General features: G+C 40.3%; 1 protein-coding gene across 9 annotated transcripts in view; it reads left to right on the top strand.

The window, feature by feature from the left end:
* MTMR3 (myotubularin related protein 3) overlaps nucleotides 1-17,148 on the top strand; it is an 84,844-nt gene that overhangs the window by 25,063 nt on the left and 42,633 nt on the right. For 6 of the 9 annotated variants that reach the window (XM_074606043.1, XM_074606042.1, XM_074606041.1 and 3 more), the window contains 4 exons: nucleotides 7,211-7,291; nucleotides 12,590-12,667; nucleotides 13,055-13,144; nucleotides 14,324-14,440. In XM_074606043.1, the coding sequence (XP_074462144.1) occupies nucleotides 12,665-12,667; nucleotides 13,055-13,144; nucleotides 14,324-14,440 (210 nt within the window). In that variant the 5' untranslated portion in view covers nucleotides 7,211-7,291; nucleotides 12,590-12,664. Of the gene's footprint in view, nucleotides 1-3,534; nucleotides 3,665-6,294; nucleotides 7,050-7,210; nucleotides 7,292-12,589; nucleotides 12,668-13,054; nucleotides 13,145-14,323; nucleotides 14,441-17,148 lie in introns of those variants that run through there. The other 3 variants (XM_074606038.1, XM_074606040.1, XM_074606044.1) reach the window with 3 other exon arrangements.

Genomic DNA, 17,148 nt, shown 5'->3' with positions numbered 1-17,148 from the left:
TGCCTTGGCAGTTCTGTCCCAAACAAGTACTTGGATTGCCCTCTAGAAAACAGCTATTTATGAGCCTAGAAAAGCTAGCCTGACCCTTGATTAGCTCCTGAAATGTGATGTTTAGGTGGTCAGCTCATAAAAAGGAGCCTCTTGTGACTAAATAAAGCCGGCTCTCTACCTAGGTCAGCTCTTTGAATATGATTACTTGGTTCAGTTGTGTTACCAGCCTTGTTCTGCACGTACCAGTAATGAGATACCTGAACTCACGCTTTTCTAATACTGAATTAAATTACTATTTTTTTTAATTGTAAATAAACAGTAGTACTAATGCTGTGATCAAACATACTTATGCCCTGCCATGGTTGGTTGGGAGAGAGCTCTTCACCCCTGGGTTGACGGATGCTGCAGAAAAGCCATTGCTGTGTATTAGACCCAAGAACGACTGCGGTTCCTGGTGGTGCAGGATATGGTTGTGTGCTTCATCGCTCTAATGCAGCTCAGGGCTTTTTGAGGGTAACTGGCATTTGAACTGTAAACCCTGCCATTTAAACTTAGTCTGCTTAATGCTTTGAGAAATAAATATGTAAGTAGCTTGAGGTGAGCAAGCTGATTGACCAGTTCTGTAAAGAAAATGTCACTTCTGCAGGTGCTGAAGTGATTCATAAACGACCTCAGATTCTGTAAAAAAACTAAATGTCACGCAGTTGCTTTCAGGCTCTGCTTTTTATCAGCATCTGGTCTGGAAGCAACACATACAGCATTGTAGAGTAGTGTGGCTATAGCCTGACTTCTCTCTGGACTAGTTTTGTCTTGCATGTAGGGGTTGGATTAGGTCATGAGGGGTCTGAAATGCCGGAGTTGGTGTAAGATAAGGAAGCAGAGCCCTTTGGGGGCGGGGGGAGTATGGGAGTAGTACCCTTCCTGATGGCTCACTGTGTTTCAGGGAATGCGAACGTAGTCTAGTTTAAAAGTAAAAACTCTGCAAGTGTCACATTTTAAAAAAGCATTTTTGGAGTGTGCCGCAGTTTTACCAAGCGCTGGGCTGTTTGAAATGATCAACTTTCACACTTGCGTAAGGTAGTCCAGTGTCAGTCATTGAACAGAGCCTCTCACATGGCCTTCTCTTCCTAGATGGATCCAGTGAAGGTGGATTTGCATCTTACCCAAATGGCCTCCTTGACAGAACAGGTTTTTTTAATGCAATTTAGGAATTAATGGATTAAAACTTAAGCAGCCCGTAATTGCGTTGGGCAAGGTGTGCAGTAAAAGTGATGTCTAGTTATAAGCCTTGATAGCAGAAACCAGACTTGTGTCCTGCCTGTTCCATCCTGCGTCTCTCGGCCTTGCTGGGGGGCTGAGTTTCCTGTTACCGACCCCTAGTAGTAACTTAACCTACTTAATGCCTTGAGAAAGAAATGTTTATTCATGGCAGGTACTTGGGATTTCAATAAAGTTGTCTTATGACGAAAGCATTGAGTGGTGTTTTGTTAAAGAGGTTTTAAAAGCTTTGTGCCAGACAAAGTATAGTGAAAATGAGGTCAGCTCACACACTAGGGGCTATAACAGCTGTCACTGCGGGGACGCTGTCCTAAAGTTAGTTCCATGGGGAAAAAAATCTCAGGGCAGTGGAAAATCACTCTGGGACCAGCAGCTCATACCCAGCCAGTTAACAGAAATCACTGAGTTAAAGCAAAATCCTACTGGAGGAGGGAAGGGGAATGAATAGGAGTTTGGGGAGGATGAGTAAAACCTTTGAGACTTTGATTAACAGTCTCTTATCGCTGTTTGTTTGTTGCCTTTCTTCTAGAAAGGAAGAAATAAGTGAGGGAGTGACTCATGGCAAATGGGCTGTGAGGACTTTAGTGGAAAAATGGGAAGTATGAGGAGCAAATTATTCCCTTCTTTGCCATTTCACATGGAAACTTCTGCTGCCTGGTCTCAGTCTTGCTCACTTGCTTCCTCCGTTTTGTAATTTTAATCTAATATTGCCCTACTTTAATGGCTTCTTGATTACCTTTTGATGTGATTTTCTTCCCTCATCGTACTTAGTCATCTTTCTAGCTTAGAACCTACACAAGTCTCCTTGGTGTCCACCAGCTCAGGCCCTGGTCAGCGTTCTGTGTCCTGTCAGCCTTCATACTAGATTCAGATCCCACCCCATCCCATCCTTGCAGATCTCTCTGCAGTTCCAGCCGATCTGTATAGCTCGTTGGTCCGGCTTGGTGGATGTTACTTGTCTGTTGTGCACATAAAATTGAGGAATACAGAGTAATTGGAATAAGAGGCAAATGGTAGAATGGCTATTCATTTGAGCTTTAAACTTCCAGTGGTTCATCAGAAGCTCTCTGGTGGGTAATTTGTATCCTGGCCTATGTATAAACAGTTGCAGCATTTGGATGTCAGGGTTTTAGCCAAATGAAAAAAGAATTCAAAGAAAAGAAAACTTGAAATCCTATAAGAAAAAGTGAAATTTTCTTGAGACACTGGTTTCGCGCTTGCTGTGGTGTTTTGGCCTGGGTGGTTTTGAGAAGTGAAGGATAATACCAATATATAATCTTTTATTCAGACACACTTTTTCCTAAGAAAACCCTCTTATTTTTTGGAATAATTAATACTCTAATCCCATGCAAAGTTCCACTGATTTTTATTCTTTACATTGCTTATGGACAAATGGACCTTTCTTAATGCAAGATCAAACTTCTCTTTACTCCCTTTGGCTATTAGATAGCTGCAGTCTCAGCAGTGCTTTTACTGCCCTTCCCACTGCATTCTTCTTTCACTTCAGTCTTTGCTTACTGTTTGAGCTGGCTTTCACTTTAACTTTAACCAGTTTCTTCTGCATTTCATTTCCAAAGAGTGTAAGAGAAGTGATCTTTTTTTAACTAGTATGCAAAGATAATCAGCTTAATCAAACTGCTTTAAAACCAGATTAATGCCTCTTCTGAGTGGGAAGATGAAGGAAACTAAAATGCCTCCCCATAAAGGTTTCTACTTAAACTAAATTACTTACCATTAATGTGTGAGTCAGGGCAGTGACGGATGTTGGCAACACTTTTTTGCTTTGGACTCTTATAATTAAACTTATTCCGCACTCATGGAAGCACAGGTGAATGGAAAATGGAATAAGACAGCCTCAAAATGCTCTTATGTAGGACACTTCCCAATGTGTTAAAGGCAAGTGAGATGTTTGGTGTAGCTCTTGGTCTCTGCTTGTTCTGTCCTGCACTTGGGTGTCAATCTGGATGCTTCACATTCAGATCTTTCCACCTGGATATCGTGTCACTTAACCTGGGGGAATGTATGATAAAGACACGTGGCAGTATAAACCCTAAAACACCTCCTTGAAAATCAGCATTTATTCTGCTTTATGTATATGTTTTATCACTTTCTAGAAAGCAGTAGTGTTGCAGTGCCAGCCTCGGGAGCGGCTGTGCTCAGGTCGGCAGTCCCAGTGCTCTCGCCCCCTCTGCGGTTTTTAGCCCAGCCACAAGCTGACCGCGTCACCCCAGTGGTAGGTAGCTGATAGAAGGGCTCTGTTCCTATTCCTTAGGGTAAAAATAGTTTTGGGGGAAAAGCTAAAATCCACTAGGAAGAACACTGAGGAGGACAACAAGAAGCCAATACGGGAGCTAAAGCTGAGCAGAAAGCGGCCAAACAAAAAGGTGACGAAATGGTAAGTGTGTAACAACATGGTGCAAGAGAAGGTCCAGGCCCTGCAAAGCTGGGTTGTGTGGGAACAGGGGTGTTGCGAAGTTAGAAATGCAAACGGAAATAGAGAACTCTTAATCTGAAGCTGCACTTGCATAACCTTAAGGTTGTGCCATGGTGTGGCATACGCAATGTAGAAATACCATCTTTCAGCAAAGGGAGGAAAAAATAGTCAGTTACCAGAAGAAAGTTTGGTTCGGTTTTGTTTGTCTGTATCTGTATGAGGATAACTTTGTCTGTGGGCGGAGAAAATTTGGATTTGTTGTTTTCCAAAGCTGCTGTTCTCTTGTGTTGTTTCATTTTTATGCTTATCAAATCATACCTCTTATTTTCTTGCTAGAGGCAGCCTTTCAGCTAAGAAACTGAAGTGACAACTTGCCAATCTTCTAATTAGACAAGTGTATTTATTACAACTTCTCAAGAGTGTTTTTCCTAACTATTTGCTAGTGTTGTATTTAAATAAATGTCAAGAAAACCATTGTCCCAGACTGATGGTCTGACTGAGGTTGGAGGTGCTGTAGTCCAGCACCCTGCTCAGAGCAGGGCTGGCTGATGTTGGAGGAGCTGCTGAAGGGCTGCTTGGGTTGGGGGTAGCTCCAGGGATGGCAGTTCTGTGGCTTGGAAACCTCTTGCAGTGCTCAACCTTTATTCTGAATTTCCCCCTACAATGATATTATTCCTTGTGTTTCACTGTTCCAGTATATCATAGACTCACAGCATGGTTTGGGTTGGAAGGGACCTTAAAGCCCACCCAGTGCCACCCCCTGCCTTGGGCAGGGACCCCTCCCACCAGCCCAGGTTGCTCCAAGCCCCGTCCAGCCTGGCCTATTCTGTACTTCTCTGTAGAATCTTCAAAGAGAAAGCAATGGAGGCAAGACCTAGGGGTTCATCTGAGTTCCCAGAAGAGTCCAGGGAGAAGGATCGTAAGAAGATGGTTCAAAGTAAAAGCTTAGTTTAGGTGTTCCTGTTCACATCACTTTAAGTGCTGGAGCCCTCTGACACAATGACTTCTTACACATTTAAAATTGGACAATATGTCCAACATGTCCTTCAGCGGCTCTGCTTAAATAAAAAAAAAAAATAGCTAAACCAAACCAGGATGTGACAGTCTAATAAGAAAGATGGTGTAAAGCCAGTTCCTGTACTAGACACATTTAAGTTTGTAGGATTTGCTGAAAGGAAAGGGTCCTGCTCCCTTTTCCATCTTCAACCCTTTGCTTTCCCAGTGCTGCTGAATCTGCTCTTTGGGGGCCAAAGAGAAGAGCGAATGTGGCAGGGGGAGGCTGCATCGTCCGCAAACTTCCATGTGCTCAGCTGTATTAATTAAACAGTTATACATCAGTACTTGATCGTGCCTCCCTTAAGGAATTAGTGTTTTTGAGAAGGTAGTAGAATTCACAGCAATGTTTCTTCTTGCAGTCAGCTTTTTTATTTTATTTTGGCACACGTTGTTGACTCAGGAAGTGATAACATTTGAGGTGCTTATCTGTGAGCAGCAGCCTTGTGAGAGGAATGCTGATGAGCGCCTCGTCAAGTGGTTTCTGAATGCTGGCAGGAATAAAGCGGAATTATTAATGCTTATATTGGAACATTTTTCTCCTGTTTTTAAACTTCTCTGCAACGCTCTGGAGATTCAGTGGCTTCTTCCAAACCTCATTAAATTCAGTAAAAAGCTTGTTGCAGATTTTGTGAAGGTCTGTTTTTTGGGTGTTTTGTGTGTGTTTTTTTTTTTTTCTTGGACCTAAACCACACAAAATAAGTTTACCTCCCGCTACCCTAAATGTGTATCTCGCCTTTATAAAAGCGAGGACGTGGCCAGAAAACTGTCTCTGAAGAGCGTTGTTCTAGGGTTGCATAGCTTGCCTTCGTACCTTATTTTGTTTGTTCAATAAGCTCGCTGAGCGTTCCCGTCAAAGGTGACTTTGTCCACCCGGGCGGCTCTAATGTTGAACTTGTTGCTTGATCGAGCCGATACCTCAAAGTAAAACTCCTGTCCTCTGCTCCCTGTGCCATATTGAATTGGCAACCCGTAAAGCCATTGGAACTGGCGTTTTGGCTTCTTGGTTGAGAGAGAGTTTAAAATCAGAAGAGGTTGACCTCTGTTGCAGGTAACCAAATGTTGCTTTTAGAAACTATTTTAGAAAATTCTAATTTGTGATTAGCTGAGGTTTTTGCAGCTGTGGTCATTCATGGGGTGTTTTCTGTTAAAGCAGAGCATCCTCATCTTACAGGTTTTTTTAAATAGCTGAATGTAGATCCGTATGAGATTCCCTAAAAGTGTGTCCACCGTGTGAAATATTAGAATTTCTTTTGCTTGATGCGCTTGTGCTTTTTAAACTATCTCTTTCTACTGTGTTAATCTTAAAACTATATATCCTTTTTTGCCTACCAAAAGTATTTCTTATTTTTTCCTGTTACAAGCCATAAACTAAGGGACATAATAAATGCAAAATAGGGATTTTTTTTTTTTAACGGACGAGAATGTGAAAATTATCACTAGTTGTGGCACATCAGAGCACAAGCAAACTACTTTGAGCAGCAGCATTGTACGTTTATATAAGTTTGGCTTCTCAGGCGCGTACGTATGCAGCGTGCTATTGGGATGACTTCCAAGTTATTACGAAGAGCAAATCTTCTGGTCCCCTGGATGCAAGGGAGTGGTATTCTATCGGTTTGGCTGTTTGTGTGCTCTAGGAACGGTTGGGTTTAGGGTTTGGGTGTTTTAACATAGAAGTTGGTGTCCCACAGGTCTCGAGCTGTTGGAGCAGTTCAGTCGCCATAGCAGCCGTCCCTGCTGAAGGGACGGTATAAGAATGAGGCAGATCAGATGTTTTACCTGTATAAGTTTTTTTGACAAATGTATATTTGCGACAAAATACTTAAATGTATTTTTTTTTAGGAAATAATTGTACAGCACTTAGAAAGTTGGAAAGATAAAGCTGGGGAGGAACGGTATTATATGAGCATTGCTGCTCACCTTGGCTTTCTTGCAGCTTTGCCCAAAAGTACTTAGGCAATAACCAGTATTTAGGGGTACTCATCTGCTTTCTTGGCGGGCAAAAAAGCTATTTTTGGCATAAAATTAAGACACTTTTGAAGATTAGTACAAAACCAGTTGGTTCCTCTATACAAGGGCTTTCCTGTAGTTTGTAGTGATAAGGAATATGTTTTTTTCCACTTCTGCATACCAAAGAAGTTTAAAAAAAACTTGAACTGCTTTGTGGACACAATTCCTGAACTGTTCCCTACCAGAAGAGAGACCTTAACCAGCACGTGTGCACCTGTCGGAGTCCGCTCGCTACATTCCCTCTTTGGGCATATTAAGATCTCAGTAGCTGACTTACAAAGCAGTTAGTTCTTTTTACTTTTCCTCTTTAATTAAGACAAACTAGCCTAAAGTTGAGTTTATTCCATAAGTTGCTGGCTATGTAAAAAGTGTGGGGTTTTTTGTTTGTTTTTTTTTTTTTCAACCAAAGGCTCGTGTTTTAAAGTACTGTCTTTTTATTTGCAGTTGCCAATGTGAAGTATCGGAAGAGTATCATCTGAAACTTTCTGGGACGACACAGACTGTTTTATTATCTGGTATTCTTTGGTAAGCATATTATTTTGATAAGACGAGCTGCTTGGTGATGGTGGGTTCTACAGTTGTCATTGATTACTCTCTTAATTAAATAAAGTATTTTCCAAGATGTTAGACAAAAATCTATATTTTACTTGAGATTTGCAACCTTTAATTATAAGAAAAAGATTACTTTTGATGCTTTGTTGTGCACAGAATCTTCGAACGTGATTCTTTGTCTGTCCTGCTCCTGTTCCAGAGTAACGTGTAAATGCCCATATTGTCAGCTGCTTCCCCAGTAAACCCTTAGCAAAGCTCTTTGGTTACTTCTACATGTGGTGCCAGGAAGGAGGGGAAACCTTGCTGTCAGGGACTGAAACGTGGGAAACTAACTGTTTATCCTTATCTCAGAATAATTTCCTTCCACCTGTGAAAGGGGAAGAAGTGTTTTCACTTTGTAACAGAAGCATCTTTTTGCAAAAGCCAGGTCACATTCTTGAATATTTCACGCTTAAATTTTCTGATGCTTCTTTGTCAGAACCTTTGGATGCCTATGTAAAACTCTTACAGGGCAACTGTGACACAGTATGTGAATAGCTGCGTTCTGAGACTGAGGGTCAACACAATTTGATTTTGATACTAAAATAAATTGAGTTCAGGATCTAGACAGGGAGGCAGGGGAAGAAAGTGAAACACTTGGGTACTTCATTTTTCACCTCCAGTTTTCCTTTTTCCTTGCTCTAAGTCCAACTACGTTTAAATATATAGGAATTTAAACGATGCTTTAGTTAGATAATCTTTTTTGTTTAGAATCAGTGGCAAAACAGATGGTTATTGCTAGTCTTGATTATGTACATAATTTAGACCAGAAGGCACATCTGAAACGAAAGGTAATTAAGATGTTCCCGTACTGGCTGAACAAGAGTCTGAGGTTACAACCTTTGCTAATCACTTATCCTTTCAAGCAGAACATAAGGATGGAGAATTAACATGACTAACCTCTTTTTTTGGTGTAATTTAATATCTGTGAAAGTACAGTTGAAAGGGCAGCACAGTAAGTTGATAACATAACCTTTTTTGGCCTCAGTCCCGAAGGAAATAAATGTTATTTCTACCAATAAAAACAAGTTTTGCTACAGTATTTACAAGCTATCTCCTATTTATATGTGACCCTATTTATAAGTGGGAGCCCAAACTTGAGGCTTATGAAGATCTTTTCTTGGTCCGTCTTTATCTAAGCTGTGTTTGAACATTTCCATTTCATTTCTGGGAAGGCTTTTTTTACTGCCATGGAATTGCTGATTATTTGCCAGCTGCAGTTAAGCAAAATGAGAATTCTGATTCTGCTCTGCCACTAATCAAAAAAGATGGTACGGGTCAACTTGAGAACGGGTTTCTTCAGCCAGTTTGCGCTAGTCTCGCTCTGTACCAAGCTGTCCTTCAAAGTAGCACGGTGTGTTAATTATCATGGGTGAAACTAAGTGGAGTGGCTTGTTGGGGTTCGCAGTACGCAGAATGTCCTCCTGCTCCTGGCCGCTAGGGCAGGCTCGTCAAGTGGGGGTCACACTTCCCCTTACACACAGGCACGGGGGTCCTTTTTTCTGTTCACATGACTAACCTGGAGGAGTTTGCTAAACGTACGGATGGAAATGGAGTAGAAAGCTCTGGTGTAGAATGAAATTGAGATTGCAGGTGTAGCTTCAGAGTTCATTCACACAATCTCAGTATGAGAATAGCGTGTGATCCCCATCCCTGCTCCCAGTGCTGCGTTTCCTTCCCCTTGGGCTCAATCCGGTGATCATGAAGGGACTGGGATCAGCTTGTTGACATGATAGGAAATTAATTCTTTCTTTCAGTAATATTCACTGTCTGTCAGATCAGTGAACTTCATTCTAACAATTCAGCTTTTCTTGCTGGTTTTGCCAGCAATTTTTAAAAGTACTTTGGTGTAGTGGCATTTAAGTTGAAGCGTTTCACTAATACCTAGAAGCAGCGTGAGCATGCAAACTATTTGTTTTAGAACCAGTCCTATAGGTTCTTCTACCATTTATCTTGGCAACATCACAGTTTACATCTGATAATCCTGATTAAAACTGAATCCAGCACACTTTTTTTCACACAGCTTTCCCAAAATTCACCTTCAAAAGGAAGATTCTCACATTCATGTAAAAAGCCACAGTAGTGTGATAGAAGTTGTTTTGCAGCTGAATGCAGCAATTAGAGTAAGAAACTTGTTCTGCAGTAATTTGGATAGTCTCCACTCATTGTTCCTGCTGGATTTTAGGAGCACAACTGTAAAACACTTCTAAAAGAGCTAATTCTCCAAGCTAATAGTTCTTTTATTATCACAGAATCATCTAGGTTGGAAGAGACCTTTAAGATCGAGTCCAACCATCAACCCAACACTGCCAAACCCACCAGTAAGCCATCTCCCTCAGCACTGCGTCTGCCCGGCTTTTAAATACCTTCAGGGGTGGCGATTCCGCCCCTTCCCTGGGCAGCCTGTTCCATCGTGTAGCGTAACCGTCATGTAGATGGCTATATGGTAAACTTTAAAAATAAATATATCTAATCAAGCTGAAATATAAAAGAACAGTTTTGCGACAGCACAGTGCCTAATGTATGAAAACTTTTCCTCAGCAATACTAAGCATGCTTTAGATTTGTAATAAAGCTCATCTTTTTAATTAGGTCTGTGTTTCTTTGATAATTCTGCTTGAAGTTGAAAGAATTTTCTGAAATAGCAAAGTTAGGGTTGGGTTTCTTTTTTCTATTCAGAAGGCTTTGCTGTCAATGTTTAAAGCTTTGGTCAAGTTGTGCGTAAGTTGTCTAGATGAATTGATCTGGAAATGCTTGGTCTTAATGACTTTAACAGTGGCTGCTGTTCTGGAAAAGCAGAGTTGGGACTGGTGAGGAGGCTGCAGAAGGCGGTGGTGCCAACAGCCGCCTCCAGCAGCCTGCAGAGACGGTACCCGAGGTGTCCTCCTCAAAAGTGGTTGTTTATATGAATATAAATAGGCCCTGACTCTCCATCACTTTTCTGGCTGGCTGTAGACCTGACAGCTGAACGCGTAAGCTTATCATTATTTTAAGGGTGGAGAAGGCGATTTGTGTAAACCTCACAGTTTTGAAACCCATCTTCTCTTGAATCATTAGTCTTCATTATCTCAGGATAGACCGCAAAGTTAATCCAGTCTGCGCCTTTCTTGATGGATGAGCTGTAAGACAGAGGTTGACTGGACAAATAAGCCCGTTGCTTAGCCAGCCGTCGTCTTAAATTTGATTGAGCAGGAGGCTCACTTTTTAAATCTTGTCGATCAAGGAGAACGGTGCATCACGTACTCTGAAAAACACACAGCGAGACCCAAAGGTTAGAAGCTGGAATCAGACGCGTTCGCAAGAACTGCTGAACTCCTCCTTTCTTGGTATCTTCAAGTCAAGAGTAGACGTGGGCTTGGAAGATAAGTGTACCCAAACACAACCTACGTAAAATACCAAGTCATGCTGGAAGCCAGCACAAGCTCTTGTTTTGAATGCAAGGGTTGGAATTTTATGTTAAAGATCGAACCTGATGAGTTTATGGCCTTTTTAGCTTTAATCATTGCTTTGATTCTTTGCATGTTCTCATCAGTTGCAGCGTGGGTTACATATGAGCCATCTTTCTTCTCTGCTGCTTTTGAAACAAAATGATCAATAATTCTGCCTTTTTAAAACCAATATTAACAATAATATTATCTTCATCTTGCTGTTGGTAGATAGCATTTCTAGATTTCCTTTGTTTCTGAGAACTTAAAAGAATGCTCCTACTCTCCGTTGTTCTTGCAGGCATGGAAATTGCTGTGCTGTTTTTTTATTTTTCCGTATCAGTTTCCATAGTTGATGGATTCAGGCTTCTGTCGAGTCTTCTAGTTTTGGTTTTTTTTTTCTTGTCTGTTTGAAATTGGGATTTTATATCTACTTTTTGCATTAGTTTTTAGTGAAATTGTGGCAGTTCCAGCTCAATTCTGCTCATAATTTCCTCCTTTTATATATATATCACGTATATAAAAATATATAAATACACACACACACACACCCTTCTGCAAGCTGTGTGATTTGGAACCAATTTGCAAGCTTTTGTATGCTATTTTTCCCCTGCTCTGGGGACATTAGGAACATCACAATAAAAAAAAGTCTTTTTTTTTAACAGAGGTTTTGAGGACAGCGCAATGCTTTCTTCTCATTGATCATTTTTAGATGGGGGACGTTGAGTGGGATGTTTTAGTTTCAGAATACGTGCGTCTGCTGCTCCTTTTCCCTTTGTAAATGTTCTGTAGAATCTACAGGGTAGGTTAAAGGTTGGACTTGATCTTACAGGTCCCTTCCAACCTCAGCAATTCTGTGATTCCTGCAGTGGTGGCTTGTCTGTGAGCTGATGGACTCAAAGTGGTTTTCTCTGTCAACCACAACACAGCTAATTTGAACTATATTTATAAGTAAGGTGACATATGAACTGATGTATCTACTGTAGACTGGAAAACCCATAAAATCCCTGAACTGATCCTTTTTTTTTTTTCCCCCAAAAAGGGAAGAACCTAGCTGAATTTAAAAAATTGAATGTAAGGTAAATCTCCAAATCAGATTGTAACTCCTATATTCACTTCCATCATTAATTTCCTAATAGAGTCAACTGCATAAACTTCAAGACTCTTTAATATTTCCAGAAAATTTGCAGATTATTGAAGATCGGGGGGTTGTTAGACAGTTAGTGATCTGGAGCTCTTGGAAAGGGCAGTGCAAGAAAATGGGTATTTTGATACGTCCATGGATGTAGAAAATGAGTCATAACTATAAAATGAGGAATTTTATCCGTATATGAATTCTAATTCATGTGCCACGGTTGAAACGAGATAACTTCAGAAGGATCCATCAGCCTGTGTTACCTAACAAATCAGACCAAATGATCTCTACGATCCCTTTGGTTTTATAACCTATGTATTTGTGATTCACCATCTGCAGATGATTTGGGAGAAAACTCAGGGTGAGCTAGAAAAATGAACGTGTTTTAATTTAAATTATATAAACAGTGGTCTAATTGCTGCATTCAGATGGGTATTCTCCCAGCAGTACATTCCAAGATGATTTTTTAGAATGAACAGAAGGAGCCAGACACATTTTGAAACAATTCTGTCTCTCAGGAGAGTTAGTTTATATGGATTTCATCTTTTCATAATTACTGTTTGCTTGCTGTTTTCTAACAGCTGAATTCTCAGTCTTTAAAAGTTAATCTGTATCTGTTTGCTAAAAAAAAAAATGAATTCAACTTCATTGTTATACTTTTCTGGTTTTCTAGATTTTAATAAGTGAAGAAGAGCCTCGAAGTATTGTGAGTAAAGACGAGGATTTCTCCTCCTATCCAGGGCCTGTCATGGTAAGCGAAAGGGGTTTGTAGGGTCTGTTACAGAGCAGAATAGGCTAAAAGCTGATAAACATTAGAGAGTTCATGTTTACGTGTGGGGTTGTTGAATTTTAAGTGTAGTGCTAGACTAGGCTAGGCTAATGCTTTCTTCCTTATGCTATTACATGTCTCTCTTTTTTTTTTTATTTATCACTTCAGTAATCAAGCAGCGGGAAGGAAACCCGTTTCTAATATCGTATTTAGTTGTTTGAGTGCTTGTCTTTGAAAGTTTAGTAAGTTACTGCTACCTGAACTGTCTCGGCAGTCCGTGCTGGCTGAGGTTTTCGTTGCTAGCTTGCTGGGTGGTGAAGGCGGCAGCAGTGACGATGCCGAGGTTAACTGTGACGCTTTGTTTCTCAGGATGAAGAGACTCAGCACAGCCTTGAATGCATCCAGGCTAATCAGATTTTTCCCAGGAAGCAGCTGATCCGAGAGGATGAGAACCTTCAGGTAATCACCACGCTGCTCCTTGCCAGTTAAGATGACAACATCTCTAGTTGACCTGGGTGTTCTCTGGCCTCTCCCATAGAATTTTCATTTGCAGTTCATCACAGTGATAAGAGGAACAAGTTTTCTTTTTAAATACTCATGTGCTGTTGCTAGGACGGAGAGCTTGTGCATTATAGCACGAGAGTTTCCTTAGCGTGTCTGAAAAATTACTTGTGTAGTAATTTCAAGTGCTAGGTTTTATTCCATAGTTTAGAACTTTGTTTTTTAAAAAAATACTAAGCTAGTTAAATACTACTGTTCCTTCCTGTTACTGAGAAGCCAAAAGTCTTATGTTGCACAAAATGGGTATTACTTGGTTTCTTAATTTTCCAAAGTTCCTTGTTTCAAATGACTTATCCATGTAGACGCTCTTCTATCAGCTGAAGAGGTATTTCATTTTAATAGAAAACATTTTTAATCGATTTAAGCTAAGTTGGTGTAAAACCAGATTATTTTCAAGTTGAGCGTTTACACTTTTCACCCAGCTCAGCTAAATTGGGCTTAAGTCACATTTTTAATTAAACAGTTGTAACTTTTATCTGCAATGTCATATGAGTGCAGGTTTTCCAACTTTATAAAACAGCAGCATGTTGTGCATTTTCATCTTTGCAGTGAGAAATATGAAGCAAAAAGTATGATTTGTCCAACTGACTTCATCTGTGTAGCAATTATGCAGTCTAAGCTGGTTACCTGAGGTTGTTTAGTGGATATTGGGAACCAGTAGCACAGATTATTCATCTTATGTTTTGCCCACTTTAGGATGAATTTAATAACATTATGGAAATGCCGCTCCATTAAGTAAGGAGCGAGAGCATAAGTCAAGGGGTTGGTCAGACTGCTTGCCAAAATGTGAGGATATTTTCCTCAGATGTTTCATAAAAATTCATTGTTTTCCCTGACCAAGCACTTACTACTCAGGAAAATTAAAAGAAAATGAGGAATTGTTTAAAAAAGAAGGCTACAATTAGCCTCTGAACCAACCTTACCCAAGACTTTCCTTCTTAGGCAGTAATAGCCAGGCTGAAGTCTCAGCAGTGTTTCACTTTGCTTTTATGATGTTGTGTGCTTGAATGTGTGCTCACAGGAGGTACATTATTTTTGGTAAATGGTTTCTGAAAGATTTTTCTTCCCATTCCGAAGGTCCCATTCATTGAACTTCATGGTGAGAGTACGGAGTACGTGGGACGAGCGGAGGATGCCATCATTGCACTTTCTAATTACAGGCTTCACATCAAATTCAAGGAGTCTGTTGTGAATGTAAGTGTTATTCGTGCTACTGTGATAATACAGGTATTCTGAACTCAATCCAAATAAGGGAATTTAGGATAAAAGTACAGTAATCCCACCTTTTAAGGGTAGTGGTAATGAACAATCTCTTTATGGTGTTCAAATCGCATTTTTCAGGGAGAGCAGATACGTATTTAGGCATCAAAAGATGACTTGGCACCTCTGAAAATCAGGCTTCCTAGGGAAACTTCACATCCCTCAGCTTTGTGTTCTCTTTACAGCTGGCTCTGTCAGCCATTGGTTCTCCCGAAGCTCTGTATACGCTCAGTAGCAAAATAAAAGGTCATCCAAAGGGCTGTTTGGGGCACCTCAGCTCAATTTGTGCCTTGCTTGGAGCTTCAAAAGGTGGAAGCAGGTCCAGCTGCTTATGTTACAGGCCCGAAGCTGGACAGTATGAGTACGGTCATTGACGTAAGAGAGCTGTGAGTTGGACTCATCTTCAAATGCCTACGAATTTCTTTAAAGAGCTTTACTCTAGGTATCCATCCTTAAAAATTGTTCCATATCCAGCTATGCATGATCATAGACGTAAGTTAAATGGCAGTGTATAGTCCTTTGCAGTAGTATAACGCTGACGTACACTAGTCTTACTAGTTGTAATACCATTTGTGAACTATATAGAGTTTGAGAAGACATTATACATGGCACAGGAATATTTTTGTGGGTATTTGTAATAAATCCAGTAAAATAAAATCCAAAGAATCAAAGCATTTTAATTTTTTTTTCTCCTGTTGATGGGTTTTTTTACCTATCTCCTTATTTCAAGACAAGTCCTGCCCCTGACTATTTGTTCATGATTGCCACGTGGGGGTCACAAATCCCGAGCTATGCAGTGGTGAGTTAAGTGTCAAACACCAAAACTGCGTCTTATTCCAAAGCTGAGAAAAGCAAGGGAAACAAAATACAAGAACTGACAAGTGTCCGATATCCAGATCACTGTGTCACATGTGTCGTGGTCATGTAACATCAGCAAGATCACCTGTGCATCTAACAGACTTAATTTTGGTGCCATGTCAGTCTCAAATTTAAGTTGTTTTTTTATTGTTTTGTGCCAGAACCGAATTATTAACTCTGTAAAAATGCTGTTTACTAACTGAAACTCAGTCTTTACTCGTTTCTGTTTCTCTAGTCATATAGCTGTGTTATCTACAGACTCGGAAATGTGCCTGTGTTATAGTTATCATTAATCACTTTAAGCGCTATTTTAGTTCATGAACTGTCAATGTAGTAGGCTTAATAGGCACGGCTGCTAGGCTGGGGAATAGCTGTGTACAGCGTTAAAGCGCTAAAATTCCTGATGATTTGGGGGGTTTCAGCAAATAAAGGTGTTATTTCTGAACATGGCAATTCCTCAAAATGATGGCAAAAAAAAACCTTACGATGACAAGAATTTAATTGGAAATTTAAGGGCTGTTATATTCCGCTGCTGACCATAGAAAGGAGATGATACAAGTATGTGTGGATGCAGAGGGGGCATAACTTCACTTGTCACTTCTCTTATTCTGTGCTCAATCGTAAAGTATAACTCGAGACTTAGAAGTTAAGGTGTAAGCGCCACCGTGCATCGGGACGGTAGCCCAGGGTCGGGGAGGTGCTGGGGTGCCTCAGCTGCCGTGCCACCAGGTGCAGCTCTCCGTGCCGCTGGCAGCAAGGGGAAGATGCTTTACGAGGCACGTGTTTTATAGGCTGCCTTTGCTGCTTTGTAATATGAACATGGATTCTAGGGCCCAATTCTGCCCAGGGGCCTGCTACAGCAAATCTATGTTGTATTACTGTTAGATTATTATTTTTCTTTTTAATTCAGAGTCTGAGTGTTGTATGAAATTGGCAACTAGAAGTGACAGAGCAAAGGACTGAATATTTAAAACCAAGGAGCTGAGACATGAGAAACAGGAGTAGCCCTAGAAATCAAGAGTTTGTGCTGAGGAATGCCTGGAAATGATTGAGTTACTTTATTGGAGAAGGCACTAATGCATGTGCTGCACTTAATGTCGTATTTGTTCTTAGGATAATTGAGAGTATTGGTTTTTAAGAATTTTTGATTTAATGTTTTTGAACAGTAACAGAAAGTTGTATTTTCTTAAATAATATCCTTCGTTTGTGTTCAGGAAAGAGTCCATAAAGGTTCGGCAATACTACCATAGTAATTTTGCTTCCCTCACTTTCCAGTGTTCTGCCCCCTCTCTCCATCTGATATCTGAAAGGTTGTTAGTCCTGCTTCGTGTGTCGTCATTGACTAGAAAGATCCTATTAGGTAGTGTAGGAGGTAGAGCAGAACATGATTATTCTTCTGTAGCCAAATATAATCATCACTAATAACCTGGATGCCAGTAGAGTTCATACTAAGGCAGACAGCATTTGGAATACCTGCAAGCATAAAAGATACTTGCAATAATTTGGAACCACATATGAATTGTTAAATTTGGGAATAAAAGTCCCTTTGGTTATTGTTGATCAAAATTATTGATCAGAGGGTGATTTTTCTAAGTTAAATCTTCACTGAGTACTTCTTGATTGTGTTCATCTTGATTCTTTCCTGTTGTTTTTATATTGCTAGAGCTGTTCAGAAAACACCTGTTAAGAAAACCTTTTTAAAAGTGTATAAATGTTTACTAATGTTAGGAGTTGGTGGGGTTTTTTTTTAATTTTTATTCATTTTCACGAGAGTCACTGTCCTA

Source organism: Larus michahellis, chromosome 13 (genome assembly GCF_964199755.1).
Source record: "Larus michahellis chromosome 13, bLarMic1.1, whole genome shotgun sequence".
Lineage (NCBI taxonomy): Eukaryota > Metazoa > Chordata > Aves > Charadriiformes > Laridae > Larus > Larus michahellis.
This window is presented reverse-complemented; position numbering and strand designations above follow the sequence as displayed.